Source organism: Artemia sp. Qi Xiang Cuo, chromosome 9 (genome assembly GCF_049724085.1).
Source record: "Artemia sp. Qi Xiang Cuo chromosome 9, ASM4972408v1, whole genome shotgun sequence".
NCBI classification, from domain to species: domain Eukaryota; kingdom Metazoa; phylum Arthropoda; class Branchiopoda; order Anostraca; family Artemiidae; genus Artemia; species Artemia sp. Qi Xiang Cuo.
In genome coordinates this window covers 34,118,418-34,134,817 of record NC_142802.1, presented here as the reverse complement: position 1 = coordinate 34,134,817, position 16,400 = coordinate 34,118,418, and the positions used below count along the sequence as shown (strand labels likewise).

At 36.5% G+C, this 16,400-nt stretch overlaps 1 protein-coding gene across 2 annotated transcripts in view; it reads left to right on the top strand.

The window, feature by feature from the left end:
* The window catches only part of nAChRalpha2 (nicotinic acetylcholine receptor alpha2), a 193,641-nt gene that overhangs the window by 112,582 nt on the left and 64,659 nt on the right, over positions 1–16,400 (top strand). For both annotated transcript variants that reach the window (XM_089094485.1, XM_089094484.1), the window contains one exon: positions 16,231–16,387. In XM_089094485.1, coding sequence (XP_088950611.1) covers positions 16,231–16,387 — 157 coding nt within the window. The remainder of the gene's footprint in view (positions 1–16,230; positions 16,388–16,400) is intronic.

The following is a 16,400-nucleotide window of genomic DNA, read 5'->3' as shown; positions in this document are numbered from 1 at the left end:
GTACAAGAACAACAAAAACAATATTTCATTCATTTATTGATATAAAAACACTTGTTCAACAAAAACAACATCTATTGAACAAAAACACTTGTTCAACAAGAACAACAACTCTATTTGTACAATAACATTTATTAGCATAAAAACACTTTTCTGTTCAAGAAGAAGAAGAACAACATTTATTAACAACAACATTTTTTTTCACTTTTCTGTTCGAGAAGAAGAATATTTATTATCAAAAACACCTTTTTGTTCAACAAGAACAACGACACTATATGCACAACAATAACACTTATTGTCATAAAAAACACCTTTTGTCCAGCAAGAACACTATTTGCACAAACACACACACATTTTTGTACAACATCACTATTTGTAAAAAACATAGAAAAAACACGAACACGAACAATAGCACAGTTGAACACTATGAATTAATACCCCCCACCCCCCGGGGAGCCGCGGGCGAAGGCCAGCCGCGGGTGGTACCCCCCACCCCCCAGAAGCCACGGGCCGAAGGCCGACCGCGGGCGGGACCCCCACCCCCATCGGGAGCCGCGGGGGAAAACTGTATACAATATTCGCCGTCAATGCCGCTACAGGTTGGGATTAGGTTGGAGCATTTAATTCATGGTGAGGTTGGCTTAGGTTGTACTGCATTTAAGTTAATTCATGAAAGGGTGGGTTAGGTTTGATTGTTATCAGGTGGTTAGGTTTAGGTTAATTTAATTTATCCATACCAAGTTGATTGCGATAGTCTACACATTAAACCCGTTCTGAAATTCTATAGTGGCCGTGGGGGAGTACATTTACACCATTCTCGAGCACAAAGACTTTGTCGAATATACATGACATTGCATTCTTTTCCACTCTAACAGTATAATTTCTGTACTGTAGAGAGTGAATTGCAAGCACTTGTGCTCTCGGCACTAGGCTACTCTCTACACAGTCTCTGTACACACTCATGTTGAAATTGTTCTTTACAAAATGTGTAGGCACCCCTTTACACTCCTGCTTTACATCCCTGTTGTGAGTTTCAACGCAATATACTTTAGGACCCGGGAACACCCCATTGGATATCAAATCACTCCCCGTCTCTGATTTTAACATGAGTTGATTGGGGGCCTGACGTTTCACCAACTCGGGGAAGAGGGACGGATTCCAGTTAGGGAAATCCATCCGCGAGCTGATGTGTTCCCCATTTTCTAAATCCCACAATAAATCCCCGGTTTTTACTTTTAACAGCAGAGAATCTTTAGCCACATAGTAAACTTGAACCTCTCCCTTCCTTGGCCATTGTACCTTGCACACATTGTAAAAAACTACAACATGAGCTTTTTAGAAATTTCAAGTACTGACCTACCTCCTGCTATATTCTTGTTCAGTACCACATTTCTCTTTTTCCTGTGTAGAAGAACCAGGCTTGTCTCTATGCTCGTGAACGATGTAGAATCGGGGTCTGCAATAATTCGTGCACACTTTTTACGGTCAGTCACGACGTCACAACGAGATCTGTTCCGTACTCTTTCACACATTTTTTCAAAGGCAAAATTTAGAATTAGCTTTTACATGTCCTTCTCTACAGTACGGTTTGCCCGAGAGCGTTCATCAAAAAAGGTGTCGATAAACGTCTTCAAGTAGGGTTTTTGACTGAATTGCAGGACCATGTGGATTTTAGTGATCTTGAAACCATTGTTCACCATCCAGTGCAAAAGCACATGGTGAACAACGATTTTCTCTTTAGGGTCCAGATCTGCAATCAGTTTTTGCTTTGAGGGGGTCCAGTGCATCCCCATATCGTCAACCAATGATCGATTGCATGGACTCATTGAGTCCTTGGTTACTGGTCGATTGATACAGGGGAAAACAAAATCTCTGACTGAATCATGAAGCACCAGTGGAATGTGACCATCAATTTCAAAGAACCATCCTTGTGGCCCATTGTCCTCGACGGTTTGAATGGCGGGGAACTTACAAGGATTCTCAAGCCATTTATAGTTTCCATATCGCAAAGAGTAGTGAGACATTGCCGAGGGATATAACGAGTTCATTTCCAAGAAAACTGCATTTGACTTTACACCAGTGTCTTGTCCGCTTGGATCTGTTGTCAAAACGCGATCCCCATGAAAAACATACCCACCCCTCATTGACCTTTCTACAAAAATGTGTTGATCTACATCAGTTATCAAGCTTATTTCTTCCCTACTAATTTTTAAAATTAAGTCCATCACCAAGTGTGGTGTGGAAATATAATACCCTATATCTAGTCCAAACTCTGAATAGATTTGATCTGTGTTCTTGCAGACAATATCTAACAGAGTTTAAACGTCACTGGCCAAGTATAGTCTACAATAATCCCACCCATTTTTACAATTACCCTTAGCCCACACCTTCTTGGCAAATTGATATTCCTCGGCTGTGCATTCACTGTTGGTGAGTGAATTATAGAAAGCTTCAATTGGAGATAGTTTCACCTCGCTTAAGTGAGCGCCAGAACAGTAATATTCGTATGCATATACTCCTTTACAGGTCAATAGGTCATACATTTCACTGTCTGGAAAATGCTGTTTAAGCAAAGGAAAACTATCAAAATTCTCACTTTTCTGCACTTGAATCAATTGACTCAATGCCTTGGGGAAAAAACTAAACGAATCTAAAAACGTGATTTTATTCAGACACGCAGGCCCATTATTTACTACCTGCCATTTTAGATCAAGAAGCACTAGCTACTCTGCTGATTTGGGGATGATGTTATAGGTAAATGAATTGTTTACCCATGGACTATCTACTCCCCCTCCCTCCCTGTGCATACGTGCCAAAGCCGGTAAAATAAATTTTAAATCATAATTTGAAACCGGAATAAAAAACCGGAATGAAAACCGGAATAAAAAACTGCTGGCTTACATTCACATTGCATGATTGATGTGCTATCCCTCTAAAATTACTACCCCCTGAGGATATTTTCTGCCACAAGTGATTGTGGTCTCTGACTTTCCCCTTCCCCCCTCTTTTCCCCATAGTCCCTTTCCCCTTATCTCCCTCTTCAAACTCCCTCTTACATACCTAGCATATTTTTTGATTTCTATTCGTGAGACGATTCTCTGCAGAAAAGACTATAGGGTAATGGGTATTTCTCAAACGAAAAATAATTCGATTAGTGGTGCCAATTAGTTTGGTTAGTCCCTTGACCATGAACTCACCCTCATGAAACGTTTCAACTAATTCTAACTGCTGTCTAGTGTTAGAACTGTCTCTGTGGATGAGTACAGAAAACTGCAATAGCTTGATGTTCTTCTATTTAATTCGGAAATCGATGATTGTTCACTTCCAGTAGCTTTCCTTCACAATCAAAAAAGATTTTATTGCTCTGGAGAAGTGTGTTATGGAAATTTTTAGAACGTAAAATGACCCTATCACTCGAAACCACTTCCAGTGACTGATAGCCATGCCGTCTACAGTGCTTCATATGATTTTGTAATTTTATATCAGTCCAAAATTGAGACAGGCATGTTGGACAGTAGAAACGTACCTCCGCCCCTTATTCTTACACTCCCCCAGAACTCTATTGATGTCTGTAATAGGATTGAAATAGCCAATTGCATTCGGTTCACTAGGTGGTGTGTACAACAACCAAACCCAGTGCTTCACCAATTCAATCGATGGGCTCCTTACTGGAAACAGAAACCCCTTCTTTTTAGAACGAACCCCATCCTCAAATTCAGTTTCATATTGAACCACAGTAACGCCGATATTTAAATGGGCATTGGCCCTTTCAAAAATATCAATGGACCTTAGTGTTACTGGGTATTTTCCCTCTAAACATGAAAAATTTACAATGGGAAAATCGGACCCCACCTTCCCATGCACAGCCCAATATTCTAAATTTTTCTTTGTAGCGCCATCTTTCAAAGGCCGGTAAGCTGATATTAGGAAAGCGTACTTGAAACATTTTTGGCCTGTTTCAAAACAGATTCGCTGAACGCCTCTGACAACCTTCTAAATCTGGATTATATTTTAAAACTGTATCCCTCTCAGACCCCCCACCCCCTCTTAAAATAAAATCTTTTTTAAATTTACAAATATTAACGCTTAAATTTTCAACAAATAAAACTACAGACCCACTTCCATTTTCGGTATAATTCTCGAGATGTGTAATAATGTGGTCTATCCAATCCATAAAAACACCCTCAAAATTTCCTAAATGCGGATAGACCACTCCCATCTCAGTATGTACATAATGATGATAAACCTCACTTTTTCCCTCATTTAAATAAAACACCTTTAAAACAATTGAAACCTTAATTGAATCCCTACCCCCCCCCCATAACTGAATATGGTTTTCTAGAAGTGCACAAGTTCTATCTACATATTCATGGACAATTTCTATAGGGTCAAATACAAAATTACCCCCCCCCTTAAGCGAATTAAAAGGGTTCCCAAAAGTTGCACTGTAAACGACTCTCGTATTTAAAATTGAGTTTGACAGTTGGATTTCGGGAAATGTTATAAATTGGGTATTGTCCCCCTCCCCACCCCCTCTTGTATATTATCACCACCCCACCCCCACATTGTTAAATAATAGAGTTTTTAGAAGCCACTTCATTAGTTTGAAGTGGAAGTATTTAATAAGTGGGGGGCGGGTTCCCTGTTAATTCTCGGGTAAAATTATCTAAAAGCTGTAAGGTGTTTGAACTTAGCAAAGGTAAGTCCCCCTGCTCATTTGCGCTATTATCTACATTAAAAAAATCAGTTAAAAAATCGTCAATATTATCTGGTATTTCCAGTGAATTACCATTCCATGGTGAATTGTTGGAGAGCTCCAGAGGCGCGTCTTCTTCTCCAACTGATGATGACGGTGACAAGGAATAAGGTACCAATACAACCTATAAAAGAAAATTGCTTATTTTCAAAGTGTCTAAATCACCCTACTTTTAAAATTGGATTATTATTTAAAACGCGCTTAGTAGCACTATGCACATAGTAGCATTTGGTTTAATCTATATATATTCTGAAAGTTCCAACTTAATATAATCTAAAGGATAGCACAATAGGTTTTTATTTTGTTCAAACAACCCCTCAAAAAATTTCATATTAATACTCTATCTGCTTTGGAAAAACCGGGGTCTTTACTTGGTAGCCAATCCCTTTCAGGCCATATACAACTATTTCCGATAGAAAATTGTTTTTATAATATTTGTAGAAGCAAGATTATGCATTCGTTAATAAAGCAGTTTATATCGCAAAGATTTTGCTATTTACTATGAGAAATTATGACCTGAATATAGTGCCTTTTTTTGGCTTCGCTAAGAGAATTCAGCTGTCTTAATGTATGCAATAATTGGACCTGATTCAAAAGGAGGAACGCTATATTTTATCAGGTTGAAAAAATATCTCTGACACGCTTTTACTGTGTTGAAAAATGGCGAAAAGAAAGGCCTAAAAAAGTAAAAAAAAAGGCTTACTTCTAGGTCCCTTAAAACTCGGGGGAAAACTATAATATTTTAGCGAAAAATAGCATTATTAGTTTCAAATGGTGAGATAAAAGGCTCTCTAACAGTAAACTAGAAATTAGCGAAAAATATTATTATGAGGTTGAAAAAATAGCCAAGCTGTCTGCAGTAGGCAGAGAAAATAAGGTGATAGGAAAGATTAGAAAAGAGCTGTTTCTCTGACAAGCAAAAAAATTACATTATATTTAAGTATCTCTGAGGGGGGAGCAGTGAAATTTAAAACAAGGGGTGGGGGGGGGAGAATAATATTATAGCGAAAATAACATTTTAATGTCTTCGACAAGCTTGTATTAGGTTGAAAAATAGTTTTGTTTAGATATTTCTATAACTTGGTCCTGAATAATAGAAAAAAGTGAAAAGGCAAAAGTAAAGAGTAAAAGGCTCTCCAACAGCTAAAAAATAGCTTATTAGATGGAAAAAAATTACTTACGTCTTCAAAATGATCAACCACTTGACAGGAAGCTGGAGGCTTGGACATTACATGATAGGGAGCCATTGGTTGATCTATGACTTGCCTGGAGGGGCCAACCCTTCTATTTTGCATGGAAGGCTCAGCACTTGACGGAGACAGTTGAGGAGAGTGCACTGACACTTGACGGGGAGCTGATAGCTCAGATATTACATGAGAAGGAGCCGATGTTTGGTCTACAGCTTGTCTAGAAGACCCAGGCAATGCAGTTTGCACGGAAAGCCCCGTAGCTAGACTGGGGCTTGAAGGGTGCGTATTTTTGGTTTGTAATAGGACCACAGAAGGTCCCGCAGCATAACTGAGGTTCGAGGGGGCAGTATCTTGTCCGTGTAGGACGGGGATAGTCACATTCTCGCCTTGCTAATGGAGTGCAGGTAAAGCATGATGGGGGATAGATGGGACGGTGACGTCCGTTTCTTGTATAGATGTAGTGGTGGCGGCGATGACACTGGCTTGTACAGCGGGGTTCACCATATTATGAGAAGCCGCCCATTCTCTTTTCGGTTTTCTGCCAGGTTGCATAGAGGCTTGCGCTGGGGCTGCCTCACCCTCTCTTGCTCTCTTCGATGGAGGAGGCGCGCATTCTTCATAATTGTCCTTAAAAAGAAGAAAAAATTTAGCATGGAAAAATGATTTCCTTTTTTACAGAAGAAAAATTAGTACCCCTGCCCCTAACCATGATTTTTTCTAGAAGGCATTTATCGCAAAGAGGCCTCTCCCCCCTTTTCAGCAAAGCAAAAAGTAAAATTTTGCGGGAAATAAACTAGGCTTAAAAATCGAACGTTTTTATTGCACAACTTGTGAAAAATAATTCCCTTGACAAACAGTAGTCTGTAGCCTTGTGATAGAAATCAATGTTTTTATTTTTACCATTTAGAACAATTTTTAAATGTTCCAGTCTATAGGCTTTAAAATAGAAAAATAGCTCGTTAACAGATAGCTTATAGGCCTAAAATTTGCGATCATAGGTAAAAATGCAATTCAATTTACGCATAATATAGTCTTTAGGCAACTCCTAAAGACTTTTCTTTCTAGCCTTGTGTATCAAATTTAAAAAACCATAGTCTTCATTCCCGCTCATGGAAATATAAAAGAAACTTTATCGAAAGAAAGCTAGAAAAAAATTAAAAACATGCCTAGAGACGCAACGCATATATTTACACATTATTCCTCTATGGTCAAAGATTTATATAATTTAAAAGGGCCTGTGCTTCAGTACGTCTTCTCATTGTAGCTATTTATCTTTTTCTTAAACCCCCCCCTCCCATATAAACACCGAGTACTCAAAATGGAAAATGAATACTACATGAAACTAACACCCATCCCCTCTTAACCCCCCCTTTTTACAGAAGAAAGCCCCTCTCCCTTTTTAGTAAAGCAAAAAGTAAAATTTGTGATGAAGAAGCTATGTCGTTAATTTGACCAAAAGTACCGACTTTCAGTGAAACCACTATAATGCAAATCCTTGTATATTTAGCAAAGCCGGATGTATACTTGACAGGAAGCAATAATTAAGGTTTTAAATCTTTGCGGGAAATCTGTAAGTCAAGCCGTAGTGGCTTAATAACTAAGGGTCGACAGAAATTTGACTGTCACTTTTAGATAAGAATAAATTTAACAAAAAACATAGTTATTTCCAATGAAAGAATTAAAGTCGTAAACAGGGGGGAGGGGGAGGTTTACATGGTAAAAAAGAACGTATTTGACGCTTTCTATCGATTATAAACATCATATAGTGGAGTTTGTATTGTGGGGGAGGGGGTATTCCCTGAATTTGAATTTACTGGAGTGAGACTATGTAAAATTATTTTATTTGGAAATAAACTAAGAAAATTTACTAAATAGAACTTACGGAACAAGTACTGACAAAACCACTTGGCCTAATCGATGTAGCCAGGGTTTCCAACTCATCAACAATCATTGCTTTATCCATGGTGTCTTAAAACTTTATGAAAGTTTAACCACAACTTATGTCCGTTATATATAAAATCTCAAGGGCAAATTGTGATGTAATGGGAAACCTTACGTAACTTCCCTGATTGGCTTAGAAAAAGACACGTGATCCTGTTCCCCTTTCGTAGATCAATAATTCCCCGTCATATTATGTAATCAATTTCTCAGAAATCCACTTCCCCTCGAGTCGATCAATACATTGTTCCCGTCAATGCGCATGTGCAAACTTTGCCCCGGAGTCATTACACCTAGAAAGAACAAAAAAATCGACCTTGAAAAAGAGGAACATAAACCCATTAGACTCGATCAATAATCGTTGAATAAATTATAGCCTGTCAGCGTTAGACTCAATTATAGATGGCAGCAGTGGTGTCACCCCACGCCTCCTGACCCTCCCTACTCCCCTCCCCATTTTTTTTTAAATGAAAGATCATATCAAACAGAATAATAACAGATACTGATATAGATGAATAAATAAATTCTAAGAAGAGTAAAAATTCAAATACATATTCAGGTGAAGCTAAGAACAAACACAAAGTACTACAAACAGGAGATTTGTTAACGCCGTCTTCTCCCTACACGAACCGTTAACGTTCTACACCCTACTGCGTTATTCCCGTTGAATTAAAAACTACATGAATTTCGAACAGTGTTCATCAATTTTTCAAAACATCAACGAAAAATAAAAAACAAATTACTATATAATCAAGATCACTGAAAAGAACTAATGAGAATAATCTGCATATATAATAATAATAATTTATTTCCGACTCACTATACTACAACACAATTGGAGTAATGTAACAAAAACAAAAACAAAAGCAAGAACAGCCAATAAAAAAATCCCACATCCAACGCGTGATTTGAAATCGAATTGATTCGATTTTTTTTCAATACACTGTGTAATCGACTGAAGTAAAACAAATTCGAAAATTTTGCTAAAGATACATGTAACTGTTATAGGGTGAGAAGATCTGCACGCAAAGGGGTTATTCCCGCGCTTAAGAATAGACGTAACAATTCCATATAAAAAATCTATCACATAAGAAGAGGAAAAGCACATTTGAAAAAAAGCTGCAAATGAGATGCAAGAACAAGAGAAGAACAATCAGCACGAAGGTGAAAAATGTTAACATCCTCTAAATCAATCGACTTGGACTTCAGTCTTCTAGACCATTTTTTACAGCACTGGCAGACACAGTAACAACATGACGCTGCCTTTATCTGTCGAGGCGGGACTTTAGAAATAAAGCTAGAAAAATGAAAATGAACTGTATAGTTTACAGAAATAGCATCACTTTTAACGGAAGTTCGATTTTTGAAAAATTCATGAACTGTTTCTATTGCGTAGCACATTTCAAAAATTGTGGTCGTCTATAAAGAACATTTTGGAGATAACGTGTGAACGTTACTTCTAGCTATCCATATTCGAGGTGGTTGACCGCAAGCTATCCATATTCGAGGCCATAGTTTTGATCAATTTTGCACTGATTTCAGTTCAGGATTTTCTTTCCAGATGGGGCTGTGGCTTTTGAAACGAACGCGAACTATTGGAATAGCACCTTCCTCTGCTTGCTTTAGACAGAACACCAGCTGGTGGTAATAGAGATTTAACTGCATTCTTGATCGGGATGACCACTTGTTACGCCAAAGCAGATGAAAGGTACTCTCAGATTGGAAAGTGAGGTAGACGAGATTATCAGATAAACCTACCAATCAGCGTCGCTCCATTCGAATTTAGATCACCATTTCTTTTTTTTATCAGTTTTTCTTGTTGAAGGATTCGCAGGGACGGTGACAATGAGGAACAGGGGGAAATGACCAAAATAATGATCATCTTCATCGGCATGTACGAGATCCAAGCAAATTGTATCTTTTGAGCAATGTTATGAACATAGTTGTGGCTGATACTTTTTAGTACAACCCGCTGGTCAATGGTAAGGGAATCAAGAACTGTATCCGAACGAATAGAATCACTATGGACGTCCCAAATGAAATCACCGATTATCATCCAGCGATAATCATGGCTATTTATGCTAATTATTTGGCTATTTAGCGATGAACAAGCCCTAAAATATTTTTTAATGAAGGTAAGTGTCGTTGATTATGGGGGAGGTAAGTGTTTATTAGCACAAGGTTACCAAGTTTGGTAGCAATAATATTATCTGATGAGTAAAACAAACCTGGGTTTAAGGGGGTACAAGTGACCGTTTCTCCAAGCAAGTTATGCCTCTTTACGGTCTGTCTCTAGATTCGTGAGCCTTAGTTGAAAGAACTGGACTTTTGCGAAGAGAATCTACGGAAAGACCCAGGACAAGATCTTTCTGTTGGAGCAGAACATCAAAATCTTTCATTTTTTTATTGATTGTATGAAAAAACTGTGCCATTGATATTTAATGAACAAACTGATATATTTACATTAATAATCGTTTTCAGTCAGGAGGTTTAATCAAGACATCCCGTAGCATTTGGCACTTAAGAATGTATGAAACATGGGCTCCTCTGCTTTTTTGCGCACTTTGGGCTTGCATGACAAATTGTGTCACGCGTAGAATAGAAACATGTTCTCCTAAGCAACATGAGCAGTGAACGGGCTGATTGCAAGTAGCTTTGAAATGGTTTGGCTATTGGCACTTATGGCAGAGGCAAGGAGGCCCCAAGAATTCAGATACTCTGAACATTTAATAACCCACTTTAATCCTGAAATGCAAAGCATTATCTTGTGTCTTTTCATCAATAACGCCGTCACAACTTTCAACAGTATTTACCTCATAACTTGTAGCTATTCTTTTGATGACCCTGCAATAGCCTACTCTGTGAACACTGACCTCAAAGTCTTTAAAACCTTTTTGCGTAGCATAAGTAACATTCTTTGCTGCAAATTGATTTATTTGTTCAAGTGACACATTACCCGAAGATTTTACACCATGGACGGCCTCGTGACCGGGAATTTTTCTCAATAATTTTGATTTGTTTCAGACGAATATCTAGATCGAAAGGAAGCTTGAATTCCAACAGTGGATGTTTTGCCGGTGTTTTTGTATAGGTATGTTCGGGAGGGATTCAAAATCAAACAGTTCGTGGTAACGAACTGTAAGTAAGGAGCGATCCGGCTCAATGGTAACCGAAACTCTAGAAAACAGGATTTTGATACCAATAGATATATCAAAAGAATCATATTTTAATGCTGATTTCAAATATATAAGTTTCATCAGGTTTAATCCTACCCATCAAAAGTTACGCGCCTGAGAAAATTTGGCTGATTTTCGAAAAAAAGGTGAAAGACCCCCTAAAAATTATAAAACCTTAATGGAAATCACACCATCATATTCAGCGTATCAGAGAACCCTATTGCAGAGGTTTCAAGCTCCTATATACAAAAATGTGGAATTTTGCATTTTTTGCCAGAAGAAAGATCACGGATACGTGTTTATTTGTTTTTTTGTTTTTTCCCCCCAGGGGTGATCGTATCGACCCAGTGGTCCTAAAATATCGTAGGAGGGCTCATTGGAACGGAAATTAAAAGTTTTAGTTCCCCTTTTAAGTGACCAAAAAATGGAGGGCAGTTAGGTTCCCTCCCAGGCTCATTTTTTCCCAAAGTCACCCGATCAAAATTTTGAGATAACTATTTTGTTCAGCATGGTCGAAAATGTGATAACTATGTCTTTTAGGATGACTTGATACCCCGAAGCCCCCGGGGGGCGGGCTGGAAGTTATGAGCATTACCCAATGTTAACATATAGTATTGGTTATTGGGAAGTAAACAGACGTCTTCAGGGGGGTTTTTTTCTGGTAGTAGGGAGGGATCGGGAGTTATGTGGGAGGATCTTTCCATGAAGGAAGTTTTAATGGGGGAAGGGACATTGCTATGAAGGGGACACCAGATTTCCCAAAATTATTCAAAAAAAGATCAGAAATTAAATTAAAAAAAACAAGTTTTTCAACTGAAAGTAAGGAGCAACATCAAAACTTAAAACCAGCAGAAAATATTACGTATATGATTGGGTTCACCCCCTAGTCAATAACTCGCTCTTTAAGCCAAAGATTTTTTAGTACTTTCATAAGAGCTAATTATTCTAATTAACGGCCTTTGGGATTAAGCGGTCATTTTTAAAGAATTGGAACAAAATTCAAACTTTAGCTTAAAAAGCAAGGTATTGACTAGGGAGAGAACCCCCTAATATACGCATTAAAAATATATGAACACAGAAGTTCGTTACGTAAGTTAATTCGTAAGTTACGTATTTTTATTACTAATAAAAACGTTCGTAAAAAAATTAAACAACTTTCGAGGAGACTATTTAACCATATAAAAATAAAATTAATATACAAATTTTGTTTTAATTATTCATGTACGGTGAGCCAAAATCAAAACCTGCATCAATTCAAAAACATTCAAAAATTAAATAAAAAAAACAAGTTTTTTTTAACTGAAAGTAAAGAACGACGTTAAAACTTAAAACGAAAAGAAGTTATTCCGTATATGAAAGGGGCTGTCCCCTCCTCAACGCCTCGCTCTTTACGCTAAAGTTTGATTTTCTCACAACTCTTTTTTATAAACAATAAAAAACTATAATGTAAAGAGCGAGGCGTTGAGGAGGGCACAACCCCTTTCATATACGGAATGTTTTCTGTTGGTTTTAAGTTTTAACGTCGTTCCTTACTTTCAGTTAAAAAAAACTTGTTTTTTATTTATTTAATCTATCTGCAAGAGTCAAAATGCTGCAAAGACAATTTCAAGCCTATTGCATCGGACTTTTTAAAACGTTCAAAAATTAAATAAAAAACCAAGTTTTTTTAACTGAAAGTAATGAAAGACCTTAAAACTTAAAACAAACAGAAATTATTCCGTATATGAAAGGGGCTGTCCCCTCCTCAACGCCTCGCTCTTTACGCTAAAGTTTTACTTTCTCACAACTCTATTTTTTTTAGCAATAAAAAACTTTAGGGGGGTATATTAAAAAACTGTTAGACGTTTCGACTGTTCTAAACATAATGATTTTTCTAACTTCCTACCAGTGCTCAGGGAGTCATTTAAGAAGTCTAAGGGGGAGGGGTCTGTTGCCTTCCGATCACTCATCAACATCCCCCTCAACATTCCTGCAAAGCCTTAACTCAATACCCCCAGGATTTCCTTAGATATTGCTTATTCGATCTTTACACAACCATCCTACATATAGCGTTTTCGATTTTGTTTGACACCCCTCTCAACATTTCCTAAAATTCTCATCTTTCATAGAGTAAGCTTTTTTGAAGACGCAGGATGAAACATACCAATTTCCCAATAACAAACATTATGCGTACAGAATAGGCAACTTGCCTAACTTACAACCCTAGCCCAAGAGCACAGTTTATATAATTAGCAGTATGATTTTTCTCTATCTCACCCATTATAAAAACCCGGACCGAGGTGCAAGTGCTCCTGAGAAACTATAAACATAAGCGACATTAGATCTTTTCACGGGTAGACAAGTCAGATCTCTCTTGAACGCGAAACTTTGCTTCAACGTTGGAACACTAATTTTGAAGAAACTAATTTTAAATTAATTTATTCCAATACATACATGAAAATCGGTAATTAGTAGTGCAATGTTATTACTAGATGTTTTTAGGAATTAAAAATAGGTTTCGAAGTCTCAAGTTGGTTTCAAAGGCATTTTGAGAAAGTTTCTGCCAAAATACGTGTTCGGGGGTAATTGGACCGCTGATGGCAGATCAAATGAGAGGACCTGTTTGTACGCGCCTATATATATATATATATATATATATATATATATATATATATATATATATATATATATATATATATATATATATATATATATATATATATATATATATATATATATATATATATATATATATATATATATATATATATATATATATATATATATATATATATATATATATATATATATATATATATATATATATATATATATATATATATATATATATATATATATATATATATATATATATATATATATATATATATATATATATATATATATATATATATATATATATATATATATATAAAAAAAAAAAATAAAAAAAAAAAAAAAAAAACACAATAATAACATAATTTTACAAAAAACATAAAAAACACAAAAAAAAAAAAGAATAACAATCTAAAATTATTAATTATTAAAATATTTTATATAAATTATTAATAAAATTATAAAATATACAAATAAAAAAAAATATATTATTTAAAAAAAAAAAATATATATATATATATATATATATATATATATATATATATATATATATATATATATATATATATATATATATATATATATATATATATAAAATTAGTTCAGATGTTGATAGGAATTACAAGTAGGTTTCGAAGTCGTTAGAACACAAGTCCTAAAATTGGTCTCAATCAGGAATCCTTATCGCTATGTAAATTCACAAACTGCAAAGATTTTCAAACAGAGGTGTTTATTGTTTAAAGTTCAGGAAACGTCTGCCCATAGTGCCCATTTCATGCGAAAACAATGATTGAAAACGAAACTAGTCTTATCTCGGCTCTCCGCCAAAACAGGTAACTAGACTTTTCAAGTATCACAGGAACTACAATCTGAGAAAACAAATGTCATGACGTGAAAAAAAATGATAAACCATCCAGTTGCGAATCCAGAGGGGGGCATTGGATATCCCCCTAAAGTAGTCTAAAGTAGTGTAATTTACCTAATTAACGCAAGTTTGCATTAATTAAACTTGCTCCTAACGTAAGTTTATCGGATCAACCTATTTTGCCCCCCCCCCCTAAGAAATCCTGGATCCGCCCCTGAAACCATCACACCTATTCCACCAATTATTAGAAGAAAAAAAAATTCCTTATTTTCACAGATTTCATCCACCCCCCGCCCCCTTTCTTATAAAATAATAAATAGGCCAAAAAGCTTCGTCCACGGTATATAGATAATAGAATGTAATAATTTTTATATAAATTAAGTAATACCTGTGAGATGGGACAGTTGCAAACCACTTGGCCTCCCTTCTGAACACTTTTATAGGTATCCCTTATCACAGATATCCCAAATCCTTAGATCAGCTATGCCTTGGTTACCTCGAATATCTGCTCTTACTGAATAGATTTTGGAACAAATCAACCAAGTAGTTGAGCTTCAGGAAGATATTATGATACTGTGTTGCGAGATTTTGATCGCCTCATACAGAAAATCAGAGGGATTTTCGTGTTTGAATGACCTCCACGTTCACTTGCTCCCTCGCCGGAAAACGCTGATGAGCCTGCCTCCAACCGATGACTTCTTTGCCCTCCATGTGAAAAGGTCGATTTACCAGTGGTCCATTATTCTGCAGACCCATATGCCTCGCCCCTCTTACCTTTTCTCCGCTTGATTTTGGATGGAAGATGAAGGAAAGATGGATAGTGCCCATTAAATCAACTCTTACTGCTTGGCCATTCACTATTCAGAAAACTCCACCATATTGCAAGTGTAAATCTTGTGGACGTGACTGATTCAGACGAGGAATATTTGCGCGTGACTTGAAATGGAGGGATACTAGGGAAAAAACCGTAATGAATTTGGGAATGGGAGCATTAAATAAATAGTGTTAATTCTGACTTTGGGTAGTTTCTTTACCTGTGTCATTGCTGCGATTTTTTTTTATAACTAATCGTGTTAGTTTGTTATGAAGATATTCTATAGCCTCTAGACATTTCCATCTTGTATTTAAGCGGAAAACTGCCCCTCAAACTTTGTGGAAGATGCATTTTCTTGCATGAAGCAACAAAAAACAATAAAATTTCAAGTTTCGGAGTGTTTCACCCCTCGCAAGCAAGTGCCGTTAGAATTTTTCGAATCAGCATGATCGATTTAGGGGAGAGGCTTGGCCAATTCTCGTACCTGCCCCATTCTGGCGTGGTATGTTTCACATTTTCAACACATGTTGCCCGGACTATATCTGGTCTCGTAACAGCCACATCTCCAAGCGTCACAAAGTTTTTTAGATATGTGATAAGATAGATGGATTAGTAAGCAGATCCAGACAGCGATCTGAATCAGTCTTAGATTTTTCTCTTGGGTTGCATTAATCTTTTGTGAGACATTGTTAGTGTATTTTTAGTGTTTGCGGTCATACGTATTTTTAATTAAGTATAGGCCTACTCCTTTTTGTGCATTTTTGTAGGTATATAGGGTTCAAATATGCTATTATTATTTCTGTCGTTTTTAATTTAACATGATATTTACCATCAGTATTTTCATTAGTATTATTTACACGTTTGAGGAGTAATAAAAAATAAGCAGAAAATGTTTTCAGATAGATTTATACCACTTAGATGATGTATATGGGACGGATTTTGTGGAAGTTGGAATCGACCTGAAAGAATATTATCCTAGCGTCGAATGGGATATACTGAGCATTCCCGCCAAGCGAAGTATTAGATCCTATGAATGCTGTGAAGACAAATACCCAGGTAATCTTAGCTG